A 24,477-nucleotide genomic window follows, 5' to 3' on the forward strand; every position below is an offset into this window, starting at 1 on the left:
ATCACACAAGAAAATTTTCACGGAAGACCTTAAGAACCGTGCATGTTCATCATGATTTCGTCAGTGTCCCTATAAAAGTTTATATGGATCTGTGTAACAGCAACTATAATGAAGCCATCCATTTGAGAGAGGGCAAGGGGGTGGGTGTATCTGGGAGGTTGGAGGTAGGAAAGGGAGGAGAGGGAGGATGGAATTTCGAAAACTAAGAGAAGAGTTATCATTTTAACAAATCGTCATTAACAGACAGTTTGTAAAACAATGACCCTGGAAGAGAGGACAAGAAATCGCAGCAACTCTACCCACACGAGACTACTGTTGTGGTTTCAATATAGGTCTATTACAATGATGTCTCCTCACACACTTAAAAGTCATAGATTTGTACAAGTTTAATTTTTTCGCTTGCTTGTCAAAGCATATTTTGGATATCATTTTTCATGAATTCATTATATTTATATAACAAAAATAATGATATTTTTATTTTGCAAAAGATTTTGTACAGGTCATTTAAATACATTTTCATCTACTCAGTTTGATTATAGGTTAATATACACATAATTTGAGAGAAATATTTTAAAGACTCAATTTTTCGTGTCATTTGCTATTTGTTTGAGTTTTTATTATTGTTGTTTTGTTTTGATTTTAGTATATGACCTAAAGAAGTCCTCTAAATACTTAAAATTTTGCTACTGTGATTTTGATTGTTTTTTGCTTGATCAAACATTAAAATGCTTTCTTCTCTTGTAATGAGATAACAAACCAGAACTCAAGAGGGTGCAATCCTTTTTTTTTTTTTTTCTCTTTTCACTGCAGCCAGGGAGAAATGATGGAACTTATATTCCTTCACAGAGGGAGTAAGATACATTCTGAGAAGTTTTTCATTAAATGGATAAAATGAGATTCATTACTAAGAATTAATATACCAAATAAATATAAATGTAATGTAACATATATAAATACACATATTTATATAAATATATTTATATAATATACACATATAAATATATGTGTGTATTATATATAATACATATATATTTACATTATATATTATATACAATATTAATAAGTTGATTATAGGTATGACATACAAGTTGACATAGATATGACAATTCAATATATTATACATATAAATTATATAAATATTATATATAATATATACATACAAATATACTATTTATTATAGTATATTTTATATATAATATATATGTGAATGTATACATTTAACGTATATTGTGTATGTTTTGAAATACCACATGGAAAACCATTTCAAATGAGGACTTCAATGCACACTTTGAGCATTGATGTGAGTTCTTAAGGACGCCAGTGCCCAGTAGTGACCCACATTAAGTCATACCTGCCTCCCATGTGGTCCTTTCATGTATGTAGTCCACACACAAAAGTTAAAACTCCAATTATCCAAAAAGGAACATCTCCAAAATTGACTCATGATTATTTTTATAATCTCTTGACTTTCAGCAAAACTTTGAAGTTCTCTACTGCCTAAATTCCTATTAATAACAAAATAGGTTGATATAACCCATTTTATCCTCTTGGACTCATGCAGCCAATGTCTTTAGTAACTACACAAATGAAATGTATAGTGAACACCAATGTTGTGTTAAACCATCCTGGGATTAAGTCTCTAAGGACAACCTATGACATGGGTTATACTATTGACTTTTGGTCAGTCAGTTTGTCCAGTTTAATCATTTTTTAAATAATTTTATTTGTCTTGGATATTTTATGTATTTACATTTCAAATGTTATTCCACTTCCCCCCTCTTCCATACCTACTCCCCCTGCCCCTGCATCTATGAGGATGCTCCCATTCCCACCCACCTACGCCAACCTCAATGCCCTGGCAGTACCCTACATTGAGGAAACAAAGCTTCACAGGATCAAGGGCTTTTCCTCCCTCTGTCAATGCCATCCTCTGCCACATATGTGGTTGGAGTCATGGGTTCCTCCATGTGTACTCATCGGTTTAGTTCCTAGGAGCTCTGTTTGGGTTTGGTTGGTTGATATTGTTCTTCCTATGGTGTTGCAAACCCTTCAGCTCCTTTAGTCTTTCTCTAACTCCTTCATTGGGGTCCCCTTGTTCAGTCCAATGGTTAGCTGCAACCAAGGGGTCCCTCATCTGTGTCAGTAGGTTCAATTAATCTTAATGAATCTCTTTTAGAGAAGGCTTGTGTTAGAGCATGGAATACTGAATGCCTGGCTAAGGATAACAGTTAATGCTGTAAGAGTTTTACATTAATTATTACTCTGCAAATGATAACTAATGTTACACACACACACACACACACACACACACACACACACCCCGTATTTTCCTAGCTTACGGTCTTCATGCAGAGATACTTGAATGTGGTAGTGTAACAAAATCTACTTTGTGGTTGATACCTTTACTTGCAGTCTTGTTTTTTATCTTGTTCTTTAGAAAGGTGAAAGTAAACGTTACTGCTGGCTGACTCACAGTTGACATAGGTATCAGCTTATGATTCACATTTGTTTAGTGAATTTCTTAAGCAGTTTTTCCCCTCCGGGCTTTACACAAATCAGAGAAACACAAAACACTTCTAGTGTGACCGTGATGGTTCTATCAACTTCTCCTTCTCACCTCTCTATTGATGTCATCAACTGTCATTTGACATTAAAGCTATGTCATTAGCAGAGAAGCCAATCCACCTGGGGTAAATGTAAGTCAGTTCTAAGAATTCTAAAAGTGTATTATTTCCCCCACAAGTTCAACATGTGATGTTGGGCATCTTTGTTCCTGTTTTGAGATATGAGGATACTTACTTTGTGTCTAGAAGCAATTAGAAAAGGAAACGGTTGAGTTGGGGCAGATAGCAGGTCAGTCTCTAACACCCATTAGCTTGCTCCCTGTGGAGTCACAACCACTTCTGGTGTTGGAATAAAGCTTGCCCTCTGCTCACCTGGTAGAGCTGAGATGCTCAGAATGTGGTTCTCGTGAGCCACCAGTCAAAATTGGGAATCCCGTCTTGTCTCCATGTCCCTGAACAGTAACTGGTGTGGTGCTCCTTTAGTTTTGATTTTTTCTTTTTCAATTTTCTTTCTTTCTGTCTTCTTTCTCTCATGCAAATGGTCTCTTCTAAGCCTTGCCATGTTTTCTTTTTTCAATTTGAATCTCTTAGAAAGGTGAGAAGAGGACAGTTAAAGTGATAGAAATTGTAAAACAGAAGAATGCCATGCTGTTGTTTATTCCTAGAAAAAAATGGCACTCATCTAAAAAGGAAGTGAACACATTTGTCTGTTTTTTAGATGTTACCCAGCACATACAACATACAGGGACACATAAATATGAAACATGCACGCACACACACACACACACACACACACACACACACACACTCAAGTGTATTGTGTATAGCTCTAGTTTTAATCTCTCTAGCACTGGGGGAGTAGGGAAAGATCATGTATTAAAAGGAAAGCATGCTTATTTTATAGGAGAACTTTTAGTGCATTGGAAGTTTTCTCCTTGTCAATGACTGCTTTCTTCTGCTAAGGAATAGAGCAGGAGGAAGCATGATAGTGATGAATGTAAGAATGCTATCTGGACTTGGGAAGAGGGTGACAAGTTGGCTTTATGTTGACTTAAGATGGAATTCGACTGTTCCTTTGGGAAGCTGCAATGGATTTGAGGAGGCCTTATAACAGATTGGCCTCTGGAATTATTTATAGAGGGGATCCCCTATTCCTTACACCAACACACATATAGCTAAACATCCTGTACATGTACTGAAGTACTTCCTCATACTCCATTTCATGTCATATTACTACCATAAGTAGTCCTGTTTTGAAAGAGTAATTATTACACTACAGAAAGGGTATTCAAATTTATGTATGACTTCATCTGGAAGATTACTGGAGACTAAAATTGTTTAGATTTGAGTACTAAATGCCTAATTGCTTAAATTTTTTGGTGTTAGAACAACTTTAATATGCATATGAATATTTGTTGATAATTTGTTACTGCAAGCAAGAATCTAAACATTAAAATGTAAAGGAAAATTTCATTTATTTTGTCCTATACTAGAGACATAGATATGCCATAAATGGAGGAATTTCAAAGAGGCATATCTCCAAGTAAGAATGTCATCCCCCCCCCCCCCCCCCCCCCGAGCTGGGGAAAAAACCCAGGGCCTTGTGCTTGCTAGGCAAGCACTCTACCACTGAGCTAAATCCCCAACCCTCAAGAATGTCATTTTATACATATGTAGATACTTCTAAGCTCTCTTTAGCCTGAAATGGAGTTGTCACGTGGGTTAACTCTTTTACTTAATTTTTTTTTAACAATAGGACAGGTGGCTGAAGGAAGCAGACTGTGTCTCATCTCAGTAAACTTTGCTTCCTCTTTGCGGCTTGTGGGATGGTACAGGGCTTGCATGTGATTGCATGGATAAATCCGATCTGTAGATATCCAGTGAAGCAACTCCCCCATGTCTTTCACCATGTTTGGAGGAAGTCTATGTATATAAAGCAGAGAACCACAGAATAAGGATCTCTACCAACAGAGAACTGGAGAAAAACTAGCATAAAGTATAAAGCTATTGAGAGCTGGAGAGAGATAGAGAAAACCTTGCCTTTCTTCTCCTCTCCCTTCCTCTCCCCTCTCCTTTTCTATGGAAAGTGTTCTTGCTGAAGCCTCACACATGCTAAGCCTTTATTCTATCCCCGAGTTAAGTCCTTAGTGTCTAAATGTCAGCTGAGACCAGTATCTTTTCCTTTCCACAGACAGTCTGACTCATACCACCCCTCTAAGAACTAAGTTAGCAGGTAAAAAGTATTTGAAGTGTTATGCACAGAATAAGTAGGGGTTTCACCGTGGGAAGTGAGGTAACAGGGAGGGATCAAGAGATGAGACAAGAAGGACACTATCAGCCTCCTTATATTCTCAGCTCCAAGTAAGGACGTCTGCAGAAAGGCTGATGTGAGAAAGAGGGTGCACTGTCCTAAGATCTGTTTATAGCTATGCTTTCAGCAAAGAAACACATCATGCTCTAGTCTTCTCCTAAGTCTCTTGGGATTTTACTGATTACTCATCTACACAGTTATGTATATACACGCATTCATTATGCATGTATTTATGCATGTATGTATGCATGCATGCATGTATGTATGTATAAATCTAGTACTCTATTTAGCTTGAACATCTTGCTGTCTCCATTTGTGTTTATGTTTTTCCCTCCATATTTTGGAGGCTGCAAAGCGACTGGAGTGCATGTGTGCATGACTGTATTATGATCTTTTGTTAAAAGCTATATTCCTGGGGCTGGGGATTTAGCTCAGTGGTAGAGCGCTTACCTAGGAAGTGCAAGGCCCTGGGTTCGGTCCCCAGCTCCGAAAAAAAAAAAAAAAGAACCAAAAAAAAAAAAAAAGCTATATTCCTAGTAAGATCCAGTATTCCCAGAGCTATACATGTTGGAATACATGGCTTCGGTAGGACCTTCTAATGTTCAAATGGTTCCAGCTCTTGCCAGCAGCACAGCTAAGAAAGCAGGACGTTTCAACTAGAATCCTCAGCTAACTCTGAAAATGAGAAAGAGGAAGCTTTGCCAGTGAGTCAGCCACCCTGGTTAGCAAACATTCGTGTAATTAGCTTTTTAAGCTCACAGAATTTAAAATGCCTAGAAGCTTCTCTCAGGATCACTTCCCTTGGTTCTATTACCTCATCTTCCTATCTGTGCTTTTTAAAACAAAATTTCACAAAGCATTAAGAGAGAGCAGTTGCCTTTCTATGTATACCATTCTTTAAAAAATATAAAAAGCACTGCTGCCTAGAAAAACATAATTAAATGGCTATTTAGGGAAGGGAGGAACATTCACTTTGTGATTTGCTCTTTATATGCTCAAAATAGCATTGTTAGGACCTTTCTGTGCTAGAATTGTCTGCTGACTCATAGTTTGTCTAGCCTCAATCTTTCTAACTATAAAAGTAATATATGTTGTTCGGTTTTTACACATTAAAAACTATCTAAGGAACTGAAAACTGGTTGGTATGGTTTTTGTTCTGTCTGCAGTTCCCAAGGTCTTGTTTTCCCCTTTGGACAAAATCAAGATGATTTTATATTTGTTATTTTCTCCTTTTTGTTCCTACAATACAAATATTACTTTCACATTTCAAAAACGTTTTATGGACATGCTCTGTCTGTAGCGCTGACACTTTCTCCTTAACCTAGCAGTATAAAATTAATAGCATCGTGTACACAATTTATTCACATTTTTATAACGGATTTTTCAATTATGTCCAAGGCCACAGGGAGCCTATTGCCAGGAATGCCAAGAACCCTAAACTAAAGCCAGAACCAAGGGCCCTGCTTCCTCTCTGTACACCACCACATGTTGGATCAGAAAGATAGAGAGCTTTTCATTATAAAATGCCCCATCTTCCCACAATTCTGAGGGCTGAGACGATGATCTCTCTGGTCTGTCAGTCATGGGTATCTTGATCAGCTTGTGTCCCAGGACCTGAGAGGAACTGGATGAAGATGTAAACTGAGAAACAGCAGAACAAAGCCCCAGAGGAAGGCAGCTGGTTTTCTGGTTCTCCATGACCTGCCAGTGCTGAGCTCTCATTCAGTATGATCCTCCTTACTGAATGTAGCTGGCACACTTTGAAATAGTTTTGAAACGTTCTTGTTTAGGAAATTGCATCAGGGTGTAATCATTGTATAGGTAAAAGGAGCAACTTCCCACATAGCAAAAACATTAACTCGGGGCCTGCTGTACTAATTATTTAATCTCAAATTGGAGGCTTCTACCGGACCTTTGATCATTCAGTTTCCGTACGAATGACACACAACCTTTGAATTTATAAGCCTTTATAGCACTAGACTTGGGTGGATATCTGCCCTCTAAGCTATTAGAATTTACTCTCCATCAGGAGTATTGCTATGTTCCATCGGGCAGCTCTTATGGTCAATTGGTGAGCCCTCATGGTCACGTGATTCCTACCCCATGTTGTCTTCTCTCTCCATCTTCCCTCTCCCTCCACCCCCACTCGGAGGTCTCCTGCTTAGGAACAGAAAACCCTGCCTACCTTTCTTCTTCCCAGCTATAGGCTGAAGGCATCTTTCTTCACCAATCAGGGATAACTGGGAGGCAAATTTACATAGCAACGTTAGGGTCCACAGGGGGATTCTCTTGTTACTGGGGCAACCAGGCCTTGGAGGCTTATCTTTAGCTTGCAGTACACAGCAAAACCAAACCATAGCAAAGGCCTAGAACTCTACTTCCACACTGATGGCTATATCCATCTTTTAGAAAGTCTCTTTTAATTTTCAAGTTGAGATTTGTGAAAAATTTCAAAATATAAACGTAATTAGAAGTTCTCTTTTGATAGATAAAAAAAACGTTTCAACTTTTCTAACCTTGTAAGAAATGTATCATTTTATATAACATGTAATATTTAAATATTTACAATATTATATCTCAATGTTATTTTATCTGTTGTTATCTTCAGCTTTAAGGCTATGGACAAGCAAACATGAAATCAGGGTCTGGGCCACCAAGCCAATCGTAGTGTTTCTAGTTACATGGAGAGGTGATTTTTGCAGAGAAGCATTTGAACATGGCCATCATGTCGGAGGCAATGTTAACTGATGGGGGATAGAGTTGGGGCCTGAGAACCGACTCTGTTTTCAAGATGTTATCATCCACTTCTTCACAAGCTATAGATAAGAAACCTAAACTGAAATCAATTCCTCATGGGTTGGGGTTCTTACAAACTACCAAATAATTAAGATAATGCCTGTGTTTGTCTCACACTATCTCTTTTTACACACACACACACACACACACACACACCACACACATCACACACACACACACCACACACACACCACACACATCACACACACACCACACACACACACACCACACACACACACCACACACACATCACACACACACCCCACACACACACCACACACACACCACACACACATCACACACACACACACACCACACACACACATCACACACACCACAGACCACACACATCACACACACACACCACACACACACATCACACACACACACACACACCACACATCACACACACATACACACCACACACACACACCACACACACATCACACACACACCCCCCACACACACCACACACACCACATACCACACACATCACACACACACACACCACACACACACCACACACATCACACACACACCACACACACACACCACACACACACACCACACACACATCACACACACACCCCACACACACACCACACACACATCACACACACACACACACCACACACACACATCACACACACCACAGACCACACACATCACACACGCACACCACACACACACACATCACACACACACACACACCACACATCACACACACATACACACCACACACACACACCACACACACATCACACACACACCCCACACACACACCACACACACATCACACACACACACACCACACACACACATCACACACACCACAGACCACACACATCACACACACACACACCACACACACACACATCACACACACATCACACACCACACACACACATCACACACACACACATCACACACACACACCACACACACACACATCACACACACATCACACACCACACACACACATCACACACACACACATCACACACACACCACACACACACATCACACACACACATCACACACACACATCACATACACACATCACACACACACATCACATACACACCACACACCACACACACACATCACACACACACACACCACACACACATCACACACACATCACACACACACACACCACACACACACATCACACACACCACAGACCACACACATCACACACACACACACCACACACACACACATCACACACACATCACACACCACACACACACATCACACACACACACATCACACACACACACCACACACACACACATCACACACACATCACACACCACACACACACATCACACACACACACATCACACACACACCACACACACACATCACACACACACATCACACACACACATCACATACACACATCACACACACACATCACATACACACCACACACCACACACACACATCACACACACACACACCACACACACATCACACACACACACCACACACCACACACATCACACACACACCACACACACACACATCACACACACACAGACCACACATACCACACACACACAGACACACACAGACACACACACACACACACACACACACACAAACGGTGCAAAACGGAGGGAGAATTTTAAACAGGGAAAATTCTCTGTTCAAAGTTAACAAAGAACAGAATCTAAAGGAAACATACGGGCAGCTAGCTGCATATATAACCAGGATTCTTCTTAATGATCCGTGTCATTTTTATTTCAGGGCTAACTGGACTGTGCTTCAGTTAGATTAGTGGTTATGTAACTATAAGTCAGTCATAGAATATCTCAGTCCCAATGACTATACTCATAAAATCTAGATCATACCCTATTACCTTATAGAGCTATAGCAAAGTTTAATGAGCTGATAGAAACAAAATATCTCTAGATATTATTGAAGAAATGCTGGTATCACTGTTAGGAAGTTCAAGAGAATGCTAGCAAGAAAGTGCTTCTCTTGAGAACAACGGATACACAGAAGGAAGGTCAGATAAACTATAGGGCGAGATGAACAATGATACATATAGTGACTTGTCAGTTGTTCTCACAGGAACAGAGAAATGTTTACCCATTATCTGTTGAGATAATCTTGTGAATCAGACAGGGTTATTTGATTTGTAGAAGTGAAACTATGACTTATAAAGTTAAATGAACTGCCCCAGTGTCACCTTGCAGCTCTGTAATCAAGTGGACTCTTTTGAACTAATAGTCCAGAGTTCGTTGCACTTCTCCAAGCCATCAATGCCAGACACTTGACAGTATCAAATAGCTGAAAGTCTAATTCCAGATTGTGTCTGTAAACCTTATATGATGCTCACAAAAGGAGACTAGCTAGCACAGTAAGAGAAGGCCTCTTTTAGGGCACTTTAGACTACGACAACACTCCTGAGAACACACAGGGCACCACACGAATTCTTACACGTGATGAACAAGAGCTGTGTTCCTAATTCCTGATGCATCATATGTTCACACTCTCATATTGTTGTTAGCATTTTCTTAATGGAAATCGATTGTGAAAAGCTGTCCTCCCAACTACTGAGAGAAGACTGGCTTGATTTCTTCAGGTCACAGTTTGCTACATCATAAACACCAAAGAGGATTAAAACCATCCTTTGCTAGGCACCGGGAACATTTTGTGTTCTGAGGCAATTTGTCAGAAAGGATAACCCTGCGCTTTCCCTCTGAGTACAAAAACCTGCAAGGGGGTCTGTTACCACCAAAGGCCAGGAGAACTTCCCTGGTCTGGGATTGAACCCAGGGACATGTCTAAGGGCTGTGCAGAGCTGGCTCCAGCCCTTGCCTGAGCATCCATGGGGGAGCTAGCCCTGGAGGCATGGGAGTGGGAGGGATGTCTCTGCAGCTCGGAGCTACACTAGGGAGAGTGGGCCTTGTTCCTCACCTGAGCTGCACAGGAGGGTGCATGGGGTGCCAGTGAGCTGGCCACAAGGGTGTGAGTAGGGGAGAGCTAGACCATTTTTTTTTGCCTTACAGCAATGTGAGCTAGAGAGAGATTCTCTCTCTCTCTCTCTCTCTCTCTCTCTCTCTCTCTCTATATATATATATATATATATATATATATATATATGCATTCTCAAGGCCTTTCTAAGATTTCACACGTGATACCTACTCAGCAAATTCAACAAATACCTTCATAGCTTCTGAGTTGCAGCTCAAAATCAATTCTTAGGAAAACTTAAGAAAAAAAATCCTATTTGAAAGACAGTCAGCTTAGTTTTTCAGAACATGTACTAATTGCTACCTCATATACAACGAATGGTTTCTTAGGAATTGTCAGAGAAGGATCATTACCAGGAGGGTTACTAGGAGTCATTGCTAGGTGGTATGTCCACTATGTCCACTATGTCAAGCAAAACTGCCTAGCATAAACTTGAGCCTACTGAAACCTATCTGAATCAGTACAAATGACGTCACAGCTGTGGAGGGAAAAAACCTCAGATATAAAACAGAATTTCTAAAGAGTAAGAAACGTGCTTTGTTTATTCCCCACAATTACAGTGATTTGGTTTCAGCCCAAATAAGTACCACAAACAAATTCTACGGGAGTGGCCACTCCAGTCTGTCTTCATTGGTTGTCAAGTCCTGGGTCGGCTGATTCTTCCGTAAAAAAGCAGAACAAAAGTCCAGGCTTTCTACACCCTCAAGCGTTCGAGTGGTGCCTTGGGATCCGGATTTATTTATAGCAATCTGGTTCACAGAAGTACTTCCTGCCCTATTCAGCAAATGCTCACGTGGGCATCCTGGAGCCAAGGCGCAGATACCCTGACTGTGCCACCTAAGATGAGCTTTTCTAGCCTGTAGCGATTTTGATATAGCCATTGGTCTCTAAGGTGTCCCTCTATACCTCTGAACAGGCTCCTTTTTTAATGTACACATTCTATCTGTAGACTCTGTGATGAGGACAGATTCATCGGAGATGACTGATGTGGAATCTGTAATCAGCAGCTTCGCGTCTTCAGCAAGGGCGGGCCGCCGCAATGCCTTACCCGACATCCAGAGTTCACTGGCTACAGGTGGATCCCCTGATCTTGCACTGAAGCTGGAGGCATTGGCTGTGAAGGAAGGTAAAACTCCCAATCCTTGGAACTAAAACTCTGGTCATGCCTCTCTTTTTAATCATTTTTTGTAGAGCAGCCTTTTAACTAGTTATAAGTGACCTCTTTTCTTCTTGACTAAGGTTTTAAGGCTAAGTGGATTTCTGTGCCTTTCATTGTTATGGCCTAAGGGTGAACATAGAAACTGGAGTTCTGACTATTGGATGTGCATGATCGGGTGCTAGGATTCTAGGTTCAACCTCCAATACAAAAGTAATTAAGTAATCATGAATATTAATCATTTAACTGGATTTGAATTCTAGTTCATTGGCTGTCTTAATCTGCCACTTCCAATTTGAAAGCCTAATTCAGAAGCCAATGACTGCTGTATCTTCTAACATAACCAGAGGCAATAGGAGATGATCCTAGTCATAAGGTGTCTTTCTTACTTCTATCATTACTATGTCGTCTACTGTTCAATTTTACAACTGCTAAATGCTAGGAACCCCAGTGTTGAATAGGGCAGATGTAAACTCTGACAATAATTTAGTCCAATGAGAATGCTAGGTTTTTTAATGAATAAATATATAACCTAACAATGATAGGCTTTATCAGAAAGCTGGAATTTGTGCTTTGTAGAGAGTTCCTCAGTGATTACAAAAGAAATCAGAGCATCCATCACTGAAATCAGAATAACTTATGAGGCTGAGGCAGAAGGATTGCTATTAGATTGTTGCTATCCAGGAATTACACAGTATAATGTCCCTTTTATTCTATTGTATAATTGTCATTCGGGTGGCTTACTATCTCAGTCTGCTAGCCTAGGCCTAGTCCTAGAAGCTTCTAGCCTCTGTACAATCTTATCCAGACCTAAAATGTTTTCAGCCTCTGAGACTGACTGCTGAAGAGGCTCACCCTTTCTAGTTCTTTCTGAGCTTTGGCTGGTTCAACTCAGCTGTTCTGCCTCAAACCCCTTTCCCAATCTGGCTTCTCTCGGTTTCTCCAAATTTGTTGTTTGGCCTCAAACTAACTCTAGCAGTCTTTTCTAGTCTTCGGTCTACTCATTTTTTTTAAATTCATTCTGTCTTAATGTGAGTCTAGCTTATTCTCTCTTCAATCTGTCTCTGTAAAACTCTCCTGGTAAAAATGGCCTTCTCCCTCTCTGTGCTACTCTACTCTCCTTCTCAACTCTGCTGCACTGCTCTCCAAGAACTCTACTTTATACTGGACTGTTCTCTCTTACTCCTGAACTGTCTGTCTCTCCCTTAAGTAGCTTTCCTTTCCTCTCTCTTCTTGTGAGAGTTGGGCATATCCCATTCTACTAAATCTTTCTCCGGTTTGTCACTTTTGTCTGCTACTCAATTAGACATCACTTTCAAACATGAGTGCTTCCTTTACAAAGTAACTTTACCTTCATTGTTTGGGATTAAAGGCATACTAAGGGCATGCCTGTATTTCAGCCAGGAGGGTTAAAGGTATGGCTAAGGACTGAGCCATAGTCTAACTAGAAACAAGTTCAAATATCTTATAACAGTAGGTTCCAGGACAGCCTGTGCTAGCTACAATGTAATATTTTCTCAAACAAAATCAACATAATAACAATATCAGTTTGCACACCAAGGCAGAGGTGAAATTCCATGTGGTCCTACCATTAAGTAGATCCTTGGAAGGTCAGTGCCCACTGAGAAAGAGTCAGTTAACTTCCAGAGAGGAATTCCCACTAAGTTTGCCCAAGCCCTAATGGTAAGCCCTGAACACGTACACACACACACACACACACACACACACACACACACACACACACTCACACACACACTCACACTCACACACACACACGCCAGATAGACTCAGTAGGTTATACATACAAGTGCATATACATATATGATTGTATGTTAATATGTATGTATATGTGTATATACATGTGACACTAAATAAAAGAGGTTGTGAATTTGTGTGGGAAAGGAAGGATCTTAGAGAAAGGAGTGACTACAGATGCAGTGCTCATGAATGAAGTTCTCAGATGCAGTGCTCATGAATGAAGTTCTCAGATGCAGTGCTCATGAATGAAGTTCTCAGATGCAGTGCTCATGAATGAAGTTCTCAGATGCAGTGCTCATGAATGAAGTTCTCAGATGCAGTGCTCATGAATGAAGTTCTCAGATGCAGTGCTCATGAATGAAGTTCTCAGATGCAGTGCTCATGAATGAAGTTCTCAGATGCAGTGCTCATGAATGAAGTTCTCAGATGCAGTGCTCATGAATGAAGTTCTCAGATGCAGTGCTTATGAATGAAGTTCTCAGATGCAGTGCTTATGAATGAAGTTCTCAGATGCAGTGCTTATGAATGAAGTTCTCAGATGCAGTGCTTATGAATGAAGTTCTCAGATGCAGTGCTTATGAATGAAGTTCTCAGATGCAGTGCTTATGAATGAAGTCCTCAAAGAAACTCACAACTTCTAAAATACTTAAAAACAAATAAAAATGTAGTGATTCCTCTGTGCATACAATAATAATCCAGCTCTAAGGGGATGGATAGAGGAGAAGGAAGAATAAGAATGCAGAATGAACTGTTGATGCAGTCTAGAAATGAAAACTGGCCACTGTGGGTTGAGGGTGAGTGAGAGAACAAGTTCCTCAAGATAGCTTTGGGCACAGATGCAAAGGCCAGATCTTGTGAAACTTTAGAAATGTGGGTGGAGCAAAGGATTTTCATTTCCAAGGAGAGGAGGTCTATCGATCAGTTGGCGTCTGATTTATGTTTAAAGTCTTTTTCTTTAAATATGAAGTGGAAATGGGTGGTAGGGAGGCATTTATGTTAGATTATGGATGTAAAATTCCCACTGGAAAAAAATCTTTTTAGGCCAAATTAAACTTTTGTATTCACAAGGAAACATGCAATCCCAGACTATTCTGTGGTGTACAGTTAACAGAAAGTCAGCAGACAGCCTGGGAGCACAGTCTTCTTTCATGGGACTCTTTCTCAGGGTGGTAAAACAGACTTGGGGTCAGTTCTCTGTGCCTCCCTTTCACCAGGGGACTTCGGGGAGACAAGGTCAATGGAGCTACAGAAGCCCTGTGTGCCACATGAGCTACTATGGTGTCACAAGCCTTTATCCACTGCTTCCCTGCAAGAGTCATGCCCACTCAACAGGATCATGGTTTGTAGGGCAGTTCAGTGTTATGGTTCTCTTCAGGGTATTTACTAATCTATCCATTTACTTACTTTTATATATTCTTTTGTGAAGAGTTAAGCCCTAACAGGCTATGTGCAAAACAAGGACATCACAGTGTCTACCTTTAAGACCATTAAACTAAGGACCAGCTTTCTCAACATACTGTCATGGAAAGTCTCCTGAATTTAATGTATTTACATAATATATATGTACTGGTTAGTTTTGTGTGTCAACTTGACACAAGCTAGAGTTATCACAGGAAAAGGAGCCACAGTTGTGGAAATGCCTTCATGAGACCCAGCTGTAAGGCATTTTCTGAATTAGTGATCAAAGGGGAAGGACCCAGTCCCTTGTGGGTTGGTGCAGTCCCTGGGCTGGTAGTCTTGGGTTTTATAAGAGAGCAAGCTGAGCAAGCCCGGGGAGCAGACCAGTAAGAAACATCCCTCGATGACCTGTACATCAGCTCCTGCTTCCTGACCTGTTAATGACTTCCTTTGGTAATGAACAGCAATGTGGAAGTGTAAACTGAATAAACCCTTTCCTCCCCAACTTGCTTCTTGGTCATGATGTTTTGGGCAAGAATAGAAACCCTGACTAAGACAATATATGTATAGGTATAGGTATAGATATAGGTATACATGTATATATTTGATATATATATAATAAATATATTTAAAATTTGAGAATTTCATACATGCATATATTTTGATTATGCTTGTATTTCTTCCCCTTCAGCTCCTCCCCTGTCTTCCTTACACTCTTCCTCACAACTTTTTGTGCTCTTAAAAAGCAAAAAACAGAACAAAAACAAGAATTCATTGAGTCCTCCTCATGCTACCTTTGTGTGCATGGGTGAAGGATATCTGCTGGACTTTGGGACGCATCCCTGAGGAAAACTGACTCTTGCCATCCCAGCAGCCATCCATTGCAAATAGCTCCTCAGATGGCGTAGACACTGTTCATAGTCTCATCAGTAATTCTCAATAGGTGCTACCCTGTTTGTCTCTTCTGTTGGGAGTTTCTAGTTGGGTTTTAAGAAGAATAATTAGGAAGCCTTCACACCACTACCTCATTTGACCAACCATGACTAAGAATATAATTTGCAGAATAATTTGCTTCTTCGGCTTATAGAAGAAGCCAATATGGTCTAGGATTATCAGTTCTAATAGCGTTTCCCAGAAGGATGTTTTGTGGGTGGTTGCTTCAGAATCAGTGATGACAAAATGATAGCAGGATTAGCTTAGTGCCTTGTATTTCATAATGCTGCACGACATCATGTATACTCTTTTCCTCCAAACATCCTTTCTGAAGTTCTTTCCATGAACATTCATGAAATGCCTACCATGTTCTTTTAGAAAAAAAACTGGCTGTGACCATGACCCAGATGTTTTCATAGCCCAAGTCTTCTTATAACGGATATTTGCATCTCTGTTTTTGTTTCATAGAAAAGTACCATGAGAATGTGTTGCTTTCTTAATTTTCTTTTCTCCATTCTTCCTCTAATCCTAGTAAGATGTCATCCTATCACACATACATTTATGACATTGCCTTTGCTATATTTGTTGGTCAACTCTTAGCTCTTCTCTTGTGTAATCTTTCAGAGCATTTAGCATGACTGGTTATTACTTCTTCCCTTAAACAGTTTTCCTCCTTTGGTTCCCTGGACACTTTGCTTTTGTGTTTTTTCCCCCACTCATTGATTTTTTTCACTTTGGGTTTCTGCTCATCTCATTAATTACTTAAAAGAATAGAAGGCAAAAAGTAGAGTTTTTGGACAACTTGTTCAATGCTTTTTTGCTTCTAATGCTATCTGATTTCCTTGGATAATTTCTATCCTACTGATTCTAAGATTTATGAGTTACTGAGTAACTTGTATGAGTTACTGTTCTCGTTGCAATGACTAACAGACTGACAAAATCATAATAAGAAAGGAATGTTTTTTTGAAAGCAGATTTTTTTTCTCCCATATTATATCCTCATTACACTTTCCTCCTGCTGCTACTTCTGGTTCCTCTCCACCTCCCCTCTCATCTGGACCCACTCTCTTTCTGTCTTTCACTAGAAAACAAACAGGCTTCTAAGGGATAATAATAAAATAAAATACAATAAGATAAAACAAAGTTAACACATTGGAGTAGGACAGAATAAACAGGAAAATAGCCCAAGAAAAAGCACAAGAAACAGACATAGAAGTATAAACCCACACATGTATACCCTTGGAAATCTCATAAAAACACTAAACTGGAAACTGTAATATGTACGCAAAGGACTTTTAGGGTAAAAGATCAGGAAAAAATACATATGTATAAAATAAAATTTTTAAAAATAAGATAAAAATTTTAAAAAAATGTCCTGACACGGAACCTCCAAAAATATCTTTGAGTTCATTTCTCATTGACCATCCCCTGCCGGGCCTGCAGCCTACCATTGAGAACTTTGTTTCTACATTGGGACTCCCTTGGAGTGGCTATCCTTTGGCAGTTGCTTCTGGCCTAAGGGTAGGGGCATGAGTCTACTTCTCCCTTCAGCTCTGTGACGGCATTTGGTGCAGACCCATGTAGTCCCTGTGTGTATTGCCTCAGTCTCTGTAACTGCCTCCATTCTGCTGACTCAGAGAGCAGTGGTAGTGTGTGTGTGTGTGTGGTGTGTGTGGTGTGCGTGTGTGCATGTGCGTGCGTATGTGTGTGTGTGTGTGTGTGTGTGTGTGTGTGTGTGTGTGTGCGCGCGCACGGGCACACATGTGTGTCCTATATTCCCTTTGGCTCGAACACTTTTTCTGTCTCTTCTTATGCCGAGTTCCTAGATCTTGAGGGAAGGGATTTGATGGAGATATCCCAATTAAGGCTTAGTATTCCAAGATTTCTCACTTGTTGCATGTCTAGCTCTGGGTTGCTGTGTTTATTCCCATCTGCGACAGGAGTAAGCTTCCCTGATGATGGCTGAGCAGGGCATTGAACTATGAGTATAGCAGAGTGTCATTGGGAGTCATTTTATGCTCCCCCCCCCTTTTTTTTAAAGAACAGTAGCATTTGGTTTTATGCTATGTCCCTGGGCTATCTAGTCTCAGGTTCCATGTTACCAAGGCACCCATGTCATAGAGTGGACCTTTCAGTAAATCACTTGTTGGTTGGTGACTTTTAGTTTTGTTTTTTTTTCCCAGTCTGGAGCTCAAAACTTCCTCCTCAAAGTTGTGAAGCACATAGCCAGGTTAATCACAGTAGCTCTGTTCTTAGCAGTAGTATTCTGAAGTTCTTGTTGCTATAACCAAATGTGTTAGACAGTCAAATTAAGGAGGGAAGATGTACTTTGGCTCACTGTTTGAAGGGATCTACAGTTGAACATAGCAGGAAGGATGGCGAGGTGCATATTCCTGTTGTCTTTGCAGGCATGAATCAGGGAGATATAAATGTTGACGCTCAGCTGGCTTTTTCCTCTTTCCTTTTTTATTCAGTCTGGGATCCTGTGGAGGGATGCTGTGTGTCTTCAGGATAAGTCTCATTGAGTTCAGCCTCTCTCGAGCTACTCCCACATATATGTTCAGATGCGTATCTCCTGGGTAATTCTAGATCCATTTAAGTTGATAGGGAAGATTAACTGTCATTAATTAATGACATGGATGTCAGGCTGGAGGCCCCTGAAGTTTGCTTTCATAGAGTGAATTACCTGCATGACTTCACTGCTAGGGTACAGAACAGGATTATCAACTTTAGTGGGCATAAAAGCAATCTTTGGATTTTCCTTCGGAACTCCATTCTTCCTGCATTTTCCCAATCACTGCGAGCAGCTATTTGATAGCTCCAGTTGCCCAGAAGTGTTGGTTCATCCGTGTTTCCCTCTGACTTTGCACATTCTGTCTCTCATCATTTAATGGATACTCTTAGCTACGCTTTCAGAACTGGTCCATATATCTGCCATTTTTCTACCTGTTACCTGGTGCTCCGTCTCATGCTTTTTCATTTCTTTCTGTTGTGTCTCTCACAAATCACTGACTTGGACTTTACTGTTGCCTTATTAAAATTCCTTTCTTCCTGTGATACAAACTGTGTATACTACCCTCCCTTTGCAGATTTTCACTAAAATCCCTCCATTTTTAGATGTTATTTCCAGCTTACTCTGTATCAGGCCTGGAGACAGCTTAACCATTCCTATTTTCTACTCCTGATTTAATAACCTCATTTCTTAAAAATGATACAGTCCACATATTTTGTTTATTGTCATTCTCACGTGGCTAACTGAATGTTACCTGAGAACTGCTACATGTGCTTAGCTTGGTACAATTTTATTTTTAGATGGAAGTCTCACATTATAGTCCAAGCTGGCTTGCAGTCATTATATAGCCAAGGTTGCTATAATTTGCTGGCAAACGAAAACTCCTAAATATCAGACTTATATTCAAAATACTAAAGATGGTTTTGTTAGGAGAAAGTTTGAGGGAATGGTTGAGACTTAAATAATTTCATTTAAATGAAGAGAGCCAAATATGGGACATTTCAAAGGATGAAAGAGAAAAACAGCATTGCAACTGAGCTGTATATTTCCGTCCCATCACGGGGAAAGCTGAGGCAGATAAATCTCAGTGAGTTTGAGGCTACCCTGATCTACACAGTGAGATCCTCTCTGGGGGTGGGCGGGGAGGAATGGCTCAAGATAGTAGTGATTTAAAATGAATCTATAAAATAAAGGGGAAGTTCAGTCAAATAAAGAGTAGGGAAGTTTGGCTGGAATTGTCAGCTTCTTAATGAGTTTGAAACTGACAGGACTTGGAGCCATGAGGGCATTAGGCTTTGGAAGTAAGAGCATTACTAGGACCAACAGCAAACGTGTCCTCGGCAATGAACAGGGTCCTGTAGTCACAAAGGGTTGCATTTGCTTAGCCCTCTTCTCTTTCTTCACAGCTTACCAGTACAGTCGCTACATTTTCATTTTCCTATGAGTGCCAACAAGTTCCGTAATGATTCCTGAGAGGCACATTTTCCATTGTTATGGGAGGGGGCAGAAATAAGTCTGGGTAACAGAAGAGCTTAGGCATTTGGTCATAGGAAGGTGAGATGGCGTTTATTTTATTTTTCACAAAGGGCAGAATGTAAGGGTATTTCCAAGAAACAAAGGAAATAGAAAATATAAAGAATACAGAGAAAGTATGTCCCAGGAAAAGGGGATGATTGAGGGCCCAAGTAGCCATTTGATCAAGGTTCAAGTTGTGATTTTCCACAAGTCATTTAATCTGATTCTACTTTAGTTTGCCACCCTCTAGTTCAGTGACTCTCAACCTTTTTTAATGCTGTGACCTCTTAGTAGAGCTCTCATGTTGTGGTGACTGCCCCAACCGTAAAATTATTTTATTGCTATTTTGTGACTGTAATTTTGCTGTTATGAATTGTAATATAAATATCTGATATGCAGTTATCTGATATCGACCCATAGGTTGAGAAACACTGCTGTTGGTGGAGGGTATAATGACATCTTAAGAGGTGGCCTGGCATGGAGTAACTATAGACCCTGAAGTTGACTAGGAGAAAGACCTATAAAGGACTCAAGTATTTCCTCTCTATGCAGATTCTTATCCATATTGAAGGCAAAATATGATCTAGTCAGGATGGAAACTACATGAGGAGGCAAAGGACAAAAGAACTTTCATTCTAAACATAGAATGTATTTCAACATATTTTGCATATGATTGAGAAATCTTTTATTTTTTGCAGATGCAAAAATGAAGAATGAAGAGAAAGACCAAGGCCAACCGAAGAAGCCCCTAGACGAAGACAAATAAAGGCTTAGAATTTATCAAGGGTGTTGATTTTATGCACATTGAGAGACATAGCTATGCATTCCTGGGGTGTTTGATCTGGTAGTAACCATGGTAACCCATGGTAACCTCTGTGTGTGTGTGTGTGTGTTTTCAGTAATTTTGTTATGATGCTATCCTTAAACTGCAGCTATGATACTGAAATAGAATATTAAAAGTTATTACCTTCAAATTGCACCCAAGGAAGGACACACTGTTTATATCCCAACAATATCCTATCTGTCTATCGGGATTTACTTAGTCAGATATATGTTTAATTCTGTCTTAGCAAGTTAGAACCTTTTTCTTGGTATGTATAAATGGATACCTATTAATTTAATACTTTGTAGAATTTGTAGGAAATTATATTTTTGGTGAGATAGAATTAGTAGTAAAAAAATCACTCTTATAAAATGTGTTTATTTTTCATTAAAATTGCACCATATTTCCTGCAAAATATTAGGAGAGATCTGGAAATATTGTAAAAGTTGTAACAACTTAAACATCTCTATGATGTTTTTGTCTAATGTATTTTGCATCTAGTCTCGATGTATTGTGATTTTTAATATGGACTCACATAACATAAAATTTGTGACAAACTTGCTTAAAAGAAACATGTATATTGAATAAATCTCACTATATTCCTTAACTTGGTTATATGTGTGCTTCTCATTTTAATATGGATTGTACAAGATATTGTGCTCTTTTTCTTAGACTGTTTGTCTCTAGGTTTTTGTGTGTGTACGCAAATTGTTGCTAGAGTAATTTCATCAGGAATGCTGGTCTTAGTTTTTATATTTTTCCAAAGTATAATACTATAAGTTAAAATAGCAAAATAAATGCTTTTAATATATGTTTAAATATAAGTTTCTTTCCTTTTTTTAATTGAAAATAGATTCTCCTTTCATACAAGACATTCCAACCACAGTTTTCTCTCCCTTCCTAGTTCCTCCCCACAGATTCTTCCACTCAGATCCACACTCCCTCATTTTCCCTTCAGAAAAAGAGCAGGCCTCCAAGAGACAACAGGAAACACACACACACAAAGGAAATACATTCAGACAAGGCAAAAGCCCTCAGATCTAGTCTGGACAGGGCAACCCAGTAGGATGAGAAGAGTCCCAAGAGTAGGCAAAAGAATCAGAGTCACCCACTCCCATTGTTAGGAGTTCCACAAAAACATGAAGCTAACAGCCACAACATACATGCAGAAGATCTGCTTCAGACCCCTGCAGACCCTGTGCTTGCTGCTTCTATGAGCCCATAGGAGTCCTGCTTTGCTGGTTCTGTAGGCCATGTTCTGGTATCCTCAATCTTTCCTCCTCATCTTCCACAGAATAGTTTTCTTTTCAAAAGAGAACAGAAACTGAATAATATTCCACAGTAGAAATTCATAACTGATAGAAATTTCCCTCATTTTGTCTTCTGAAGTGGGCTGGGTAAAAAGTGACCATTACACAGGAAAGAACTGAGGAGGTCTTGTATCTTAAGTTCCCTGCTGCTGGTACCTGTATGGATAAAGGTCTGAAATGTTGTTCAAAAACTCGTCCCATCGCCTACCCACTCAAGGCCTGAACCTGGCTTTCAGCCTGTACAAGTTAACTCTTACATGACCCATGTACTGGGAAGTTTGTGTTCCAGGAACTCGGAGGCATCATGAGATCAGAGAGCTGTGCTCCAAGGGTGTAAACGACCTCCTCCACCCTGTACCCAGAGTTCCGAGAAAAGCCACAAAGAACATCTGGGGGACCCCAGATATCCCTTTTGCCTGCTCAAAACTTGCTTAAGTTTGAATAAGCGCGAGGACCAATCATGTATTGCCCCGCCATCCTTTTCCCGCTCCTTATCCAAAACCCTGTATAAACTCTGTGCTTTTGTGGTTCGGGGCCAATCCCTCTGCCTCCCGTACGTATTGGTCCAGAGCTCTGCCCAAATATAGCTTGTTGCTTTTGCATCGAACTTGGTTTCTTGTGGTTCTTGGGCACCGCTCCTTCCCGAATTGAGCGAGGCTGAGGAATTCGGACTTAACAGGTCAACTTTGTAGCAAACAGAGGCAGATTTCCAAGAGCTTCATTGTTTATCTTTTTTGATAAAATTATCAACCCTAGTATGAGGTGTGCATTAAGTTAATATTCAACAAAATATATTAGTTTTAAAAGTTTTTTTTTTAAATTTTAGGAACTTGTCTAACGGGGTTATGGTGAATGATCAGCGTGACAAGGAGAACAGTTGTTTCCAAATGGGCTGGGATTACAACTCAGCCTCCTAGAGGACTTTGACACAGTCTGGAGACCAGTGGAGAAAGGAAGTGGGGACGAAGTTGCTTCTGGAATGGAGAGGGCAGAGCTAAGATGCTGCTATTAACAGGTAGTAGCCTTTATGAAGCCTCCACAGCAAGGTTGTATAGCCTTTGCTGTCAGTGATACTGAGGTGGAGAGATTGGAGAAAGAACTCCTTGGGGTTGAGTTTCATTCCTATGCACTAGTGATGTGATCTTGAGCAAAGAAGATACTGTCTGTTAAATTATCCTCTGCGGAAAGGCACTGATAACAATCTCCATTTTATAGTGAGTGTGATGGTTTGTTTTGATCAGCAACTTGACACAGCTAGGATCACCTGGGGGAGGAGGAGTCTCTTTGAGGAATATTCTAGATTAGCTTACCTCTGGGAAACTGTCTTGATTATATTAATATGGGAACACCCCATCTGTTGTGGATGGTACTATTCCCTAGGTTTAGGCTCCTAGATTTCATGAGTGGAGAAAATGGGCAGAGTACCTGTAAGGTATGCCTACATTGATTTCTGCTTTGCTCTGGACTATTGGATGTGACCGGACAGCTGCCTTGAACTGGTACTGTGCCTTCTTCTCAGAGATGGACTGTAACCTGGAATTGTTACCTACAATAAACCCTGTCTCTCCCAACTTGCTTTTGTCAGGGTATTTTATCACAACTGTATTGGTAAACTAAAGCAGTGGGTGTAACCAGTAATGAGACTGTACATGTAAAGCACTTGAATAATGCCTGGAAGAAATGCTTTGATAAATATTAGCTGTTATTAGCATCATGCTTCACTCTATTGCACTTGGTCTTACTGATTGGTCAGGAGGTAAGTAGGAAGCTTAATTGGTCAGTTGACTCTAATTTTACAAGTGTCCCTAATTCATAGTGTTGGGAGAATAGATACTGTTAGAAATGGACAGTTGGAAGTATTTACCACATCCGTGAAAATTCAGTCATATTAATAAGTTTCTGACAGGTGACGAGTATACATGTGTCTTGTATTTGCCTGATAGAATAGTCATATCCTTGGTTTACTGCCCTGGCTGCTAACCAAGGGCTACCAGTAATGTCAGCCAGGCACTGCTTTTTAACATTCTAGGGCTTTTTTTTTTCCAGCCTGGAGCTCAAAACTCTTCCTCCTCAAAGCTGGTTTTAAAGGCTGGTGAAGCACATAACCAGGCTTATCATGGCAACTCTGTTCTTGGTAGCAGAAGTTTCTGGTTGCATTAGATAATCAAGTTAAGGAGGAAGGATGTACTTTTTCACTGTTGAAAGGGATATACAGTTGAACATAGCAGGAAGGCAGGAAGGTCTATGAGGTACACTGGTCTCTTAAGTAGCTTCCCTTTCCTCTCATTTCCTGAGAATTGGGCATTTCTTATTTTGTCAAATCTTCCTCGGATTTATCACTTTGTCTGCCACTCAATTAGATATCACTCTTAAACAAGGTTGCTTCCTTTAACAAACTAAATTGCCCGTCATT

The 24,477-nt window shown here is 40.1% G+C and overlaps 1 protein-coding gene and 1 long non-coding RNA gene across 10 annotated transcripts in view; one reads left to right on the forward strand and one right to left on the reverse strand.

The window, feature by feature from the left end:
• LOC147998663 (uncharacterized) overlaps window positions 1-7,152 on the reverse strand; it is a 30,987-nt gene extending 23,835 nt beyond the window's left edge. Inside the window, exons 1-2 of the long non-coding RNA XR_015645233.1 lie at window positions 7,061-7,152; window positions 2,937-3,150 (exon numbers count right to left, since the gene is read on the reverse strand). This is a non-coding gene — a long non-coding RNA (uncharacterized LOC147998663). The remainder of the gene's footprint in view (window positions 1-2,936; window positions 3,151-7,060) is intronic.
• Pkib (cAMP-dependent protein kinase inhibitor beta) overlaps window positions 1-21,573 on the forward strand; it is a 96,604-nt gene extending 75,031 nt beyond the window's left edge. For 5 of the 9 annotated variants that reach the window (XM_087596838.1, XM_087596835.1, XM_087596836.1 and 2 more), the window contains 2 exons: window positions 11,609-11,785; window positions 20,630-20,711. In XM_087596838.1, the coding sequence (XP_087452964.1) occupies window positions 11,617-11,785; window positions 20,630-20,697 (237 nt within the window). In that variant the 5' untranslated portion in view covers window positions 11,609-11,616 and the 3' untranslated portion in view covers window positions 20,698-20,711. 9 annotated transcript variants of the gene reach the window in all.
• The last annotated feature ends 2,904 nt before the right edge of the window (window positions 21,574-24,477 follow it).

The sequence above is a fragment of the Rattus norvegicus genome, chromosome 20, assembly GCF_021556685.1.
Source record: "Rattus norvegicus strain SHRSP/BbbUtx chromosome 20, alternate assembly SHRSP_T2T, whole genome shotgun sequence".
Classification (NCBI taxonomy): domain Eukaryota; kingdom Metazoa; phylum Chordata; class Mammalia; order Rodentia; family Muridae; genus Rattus; species Rattus norvegicus.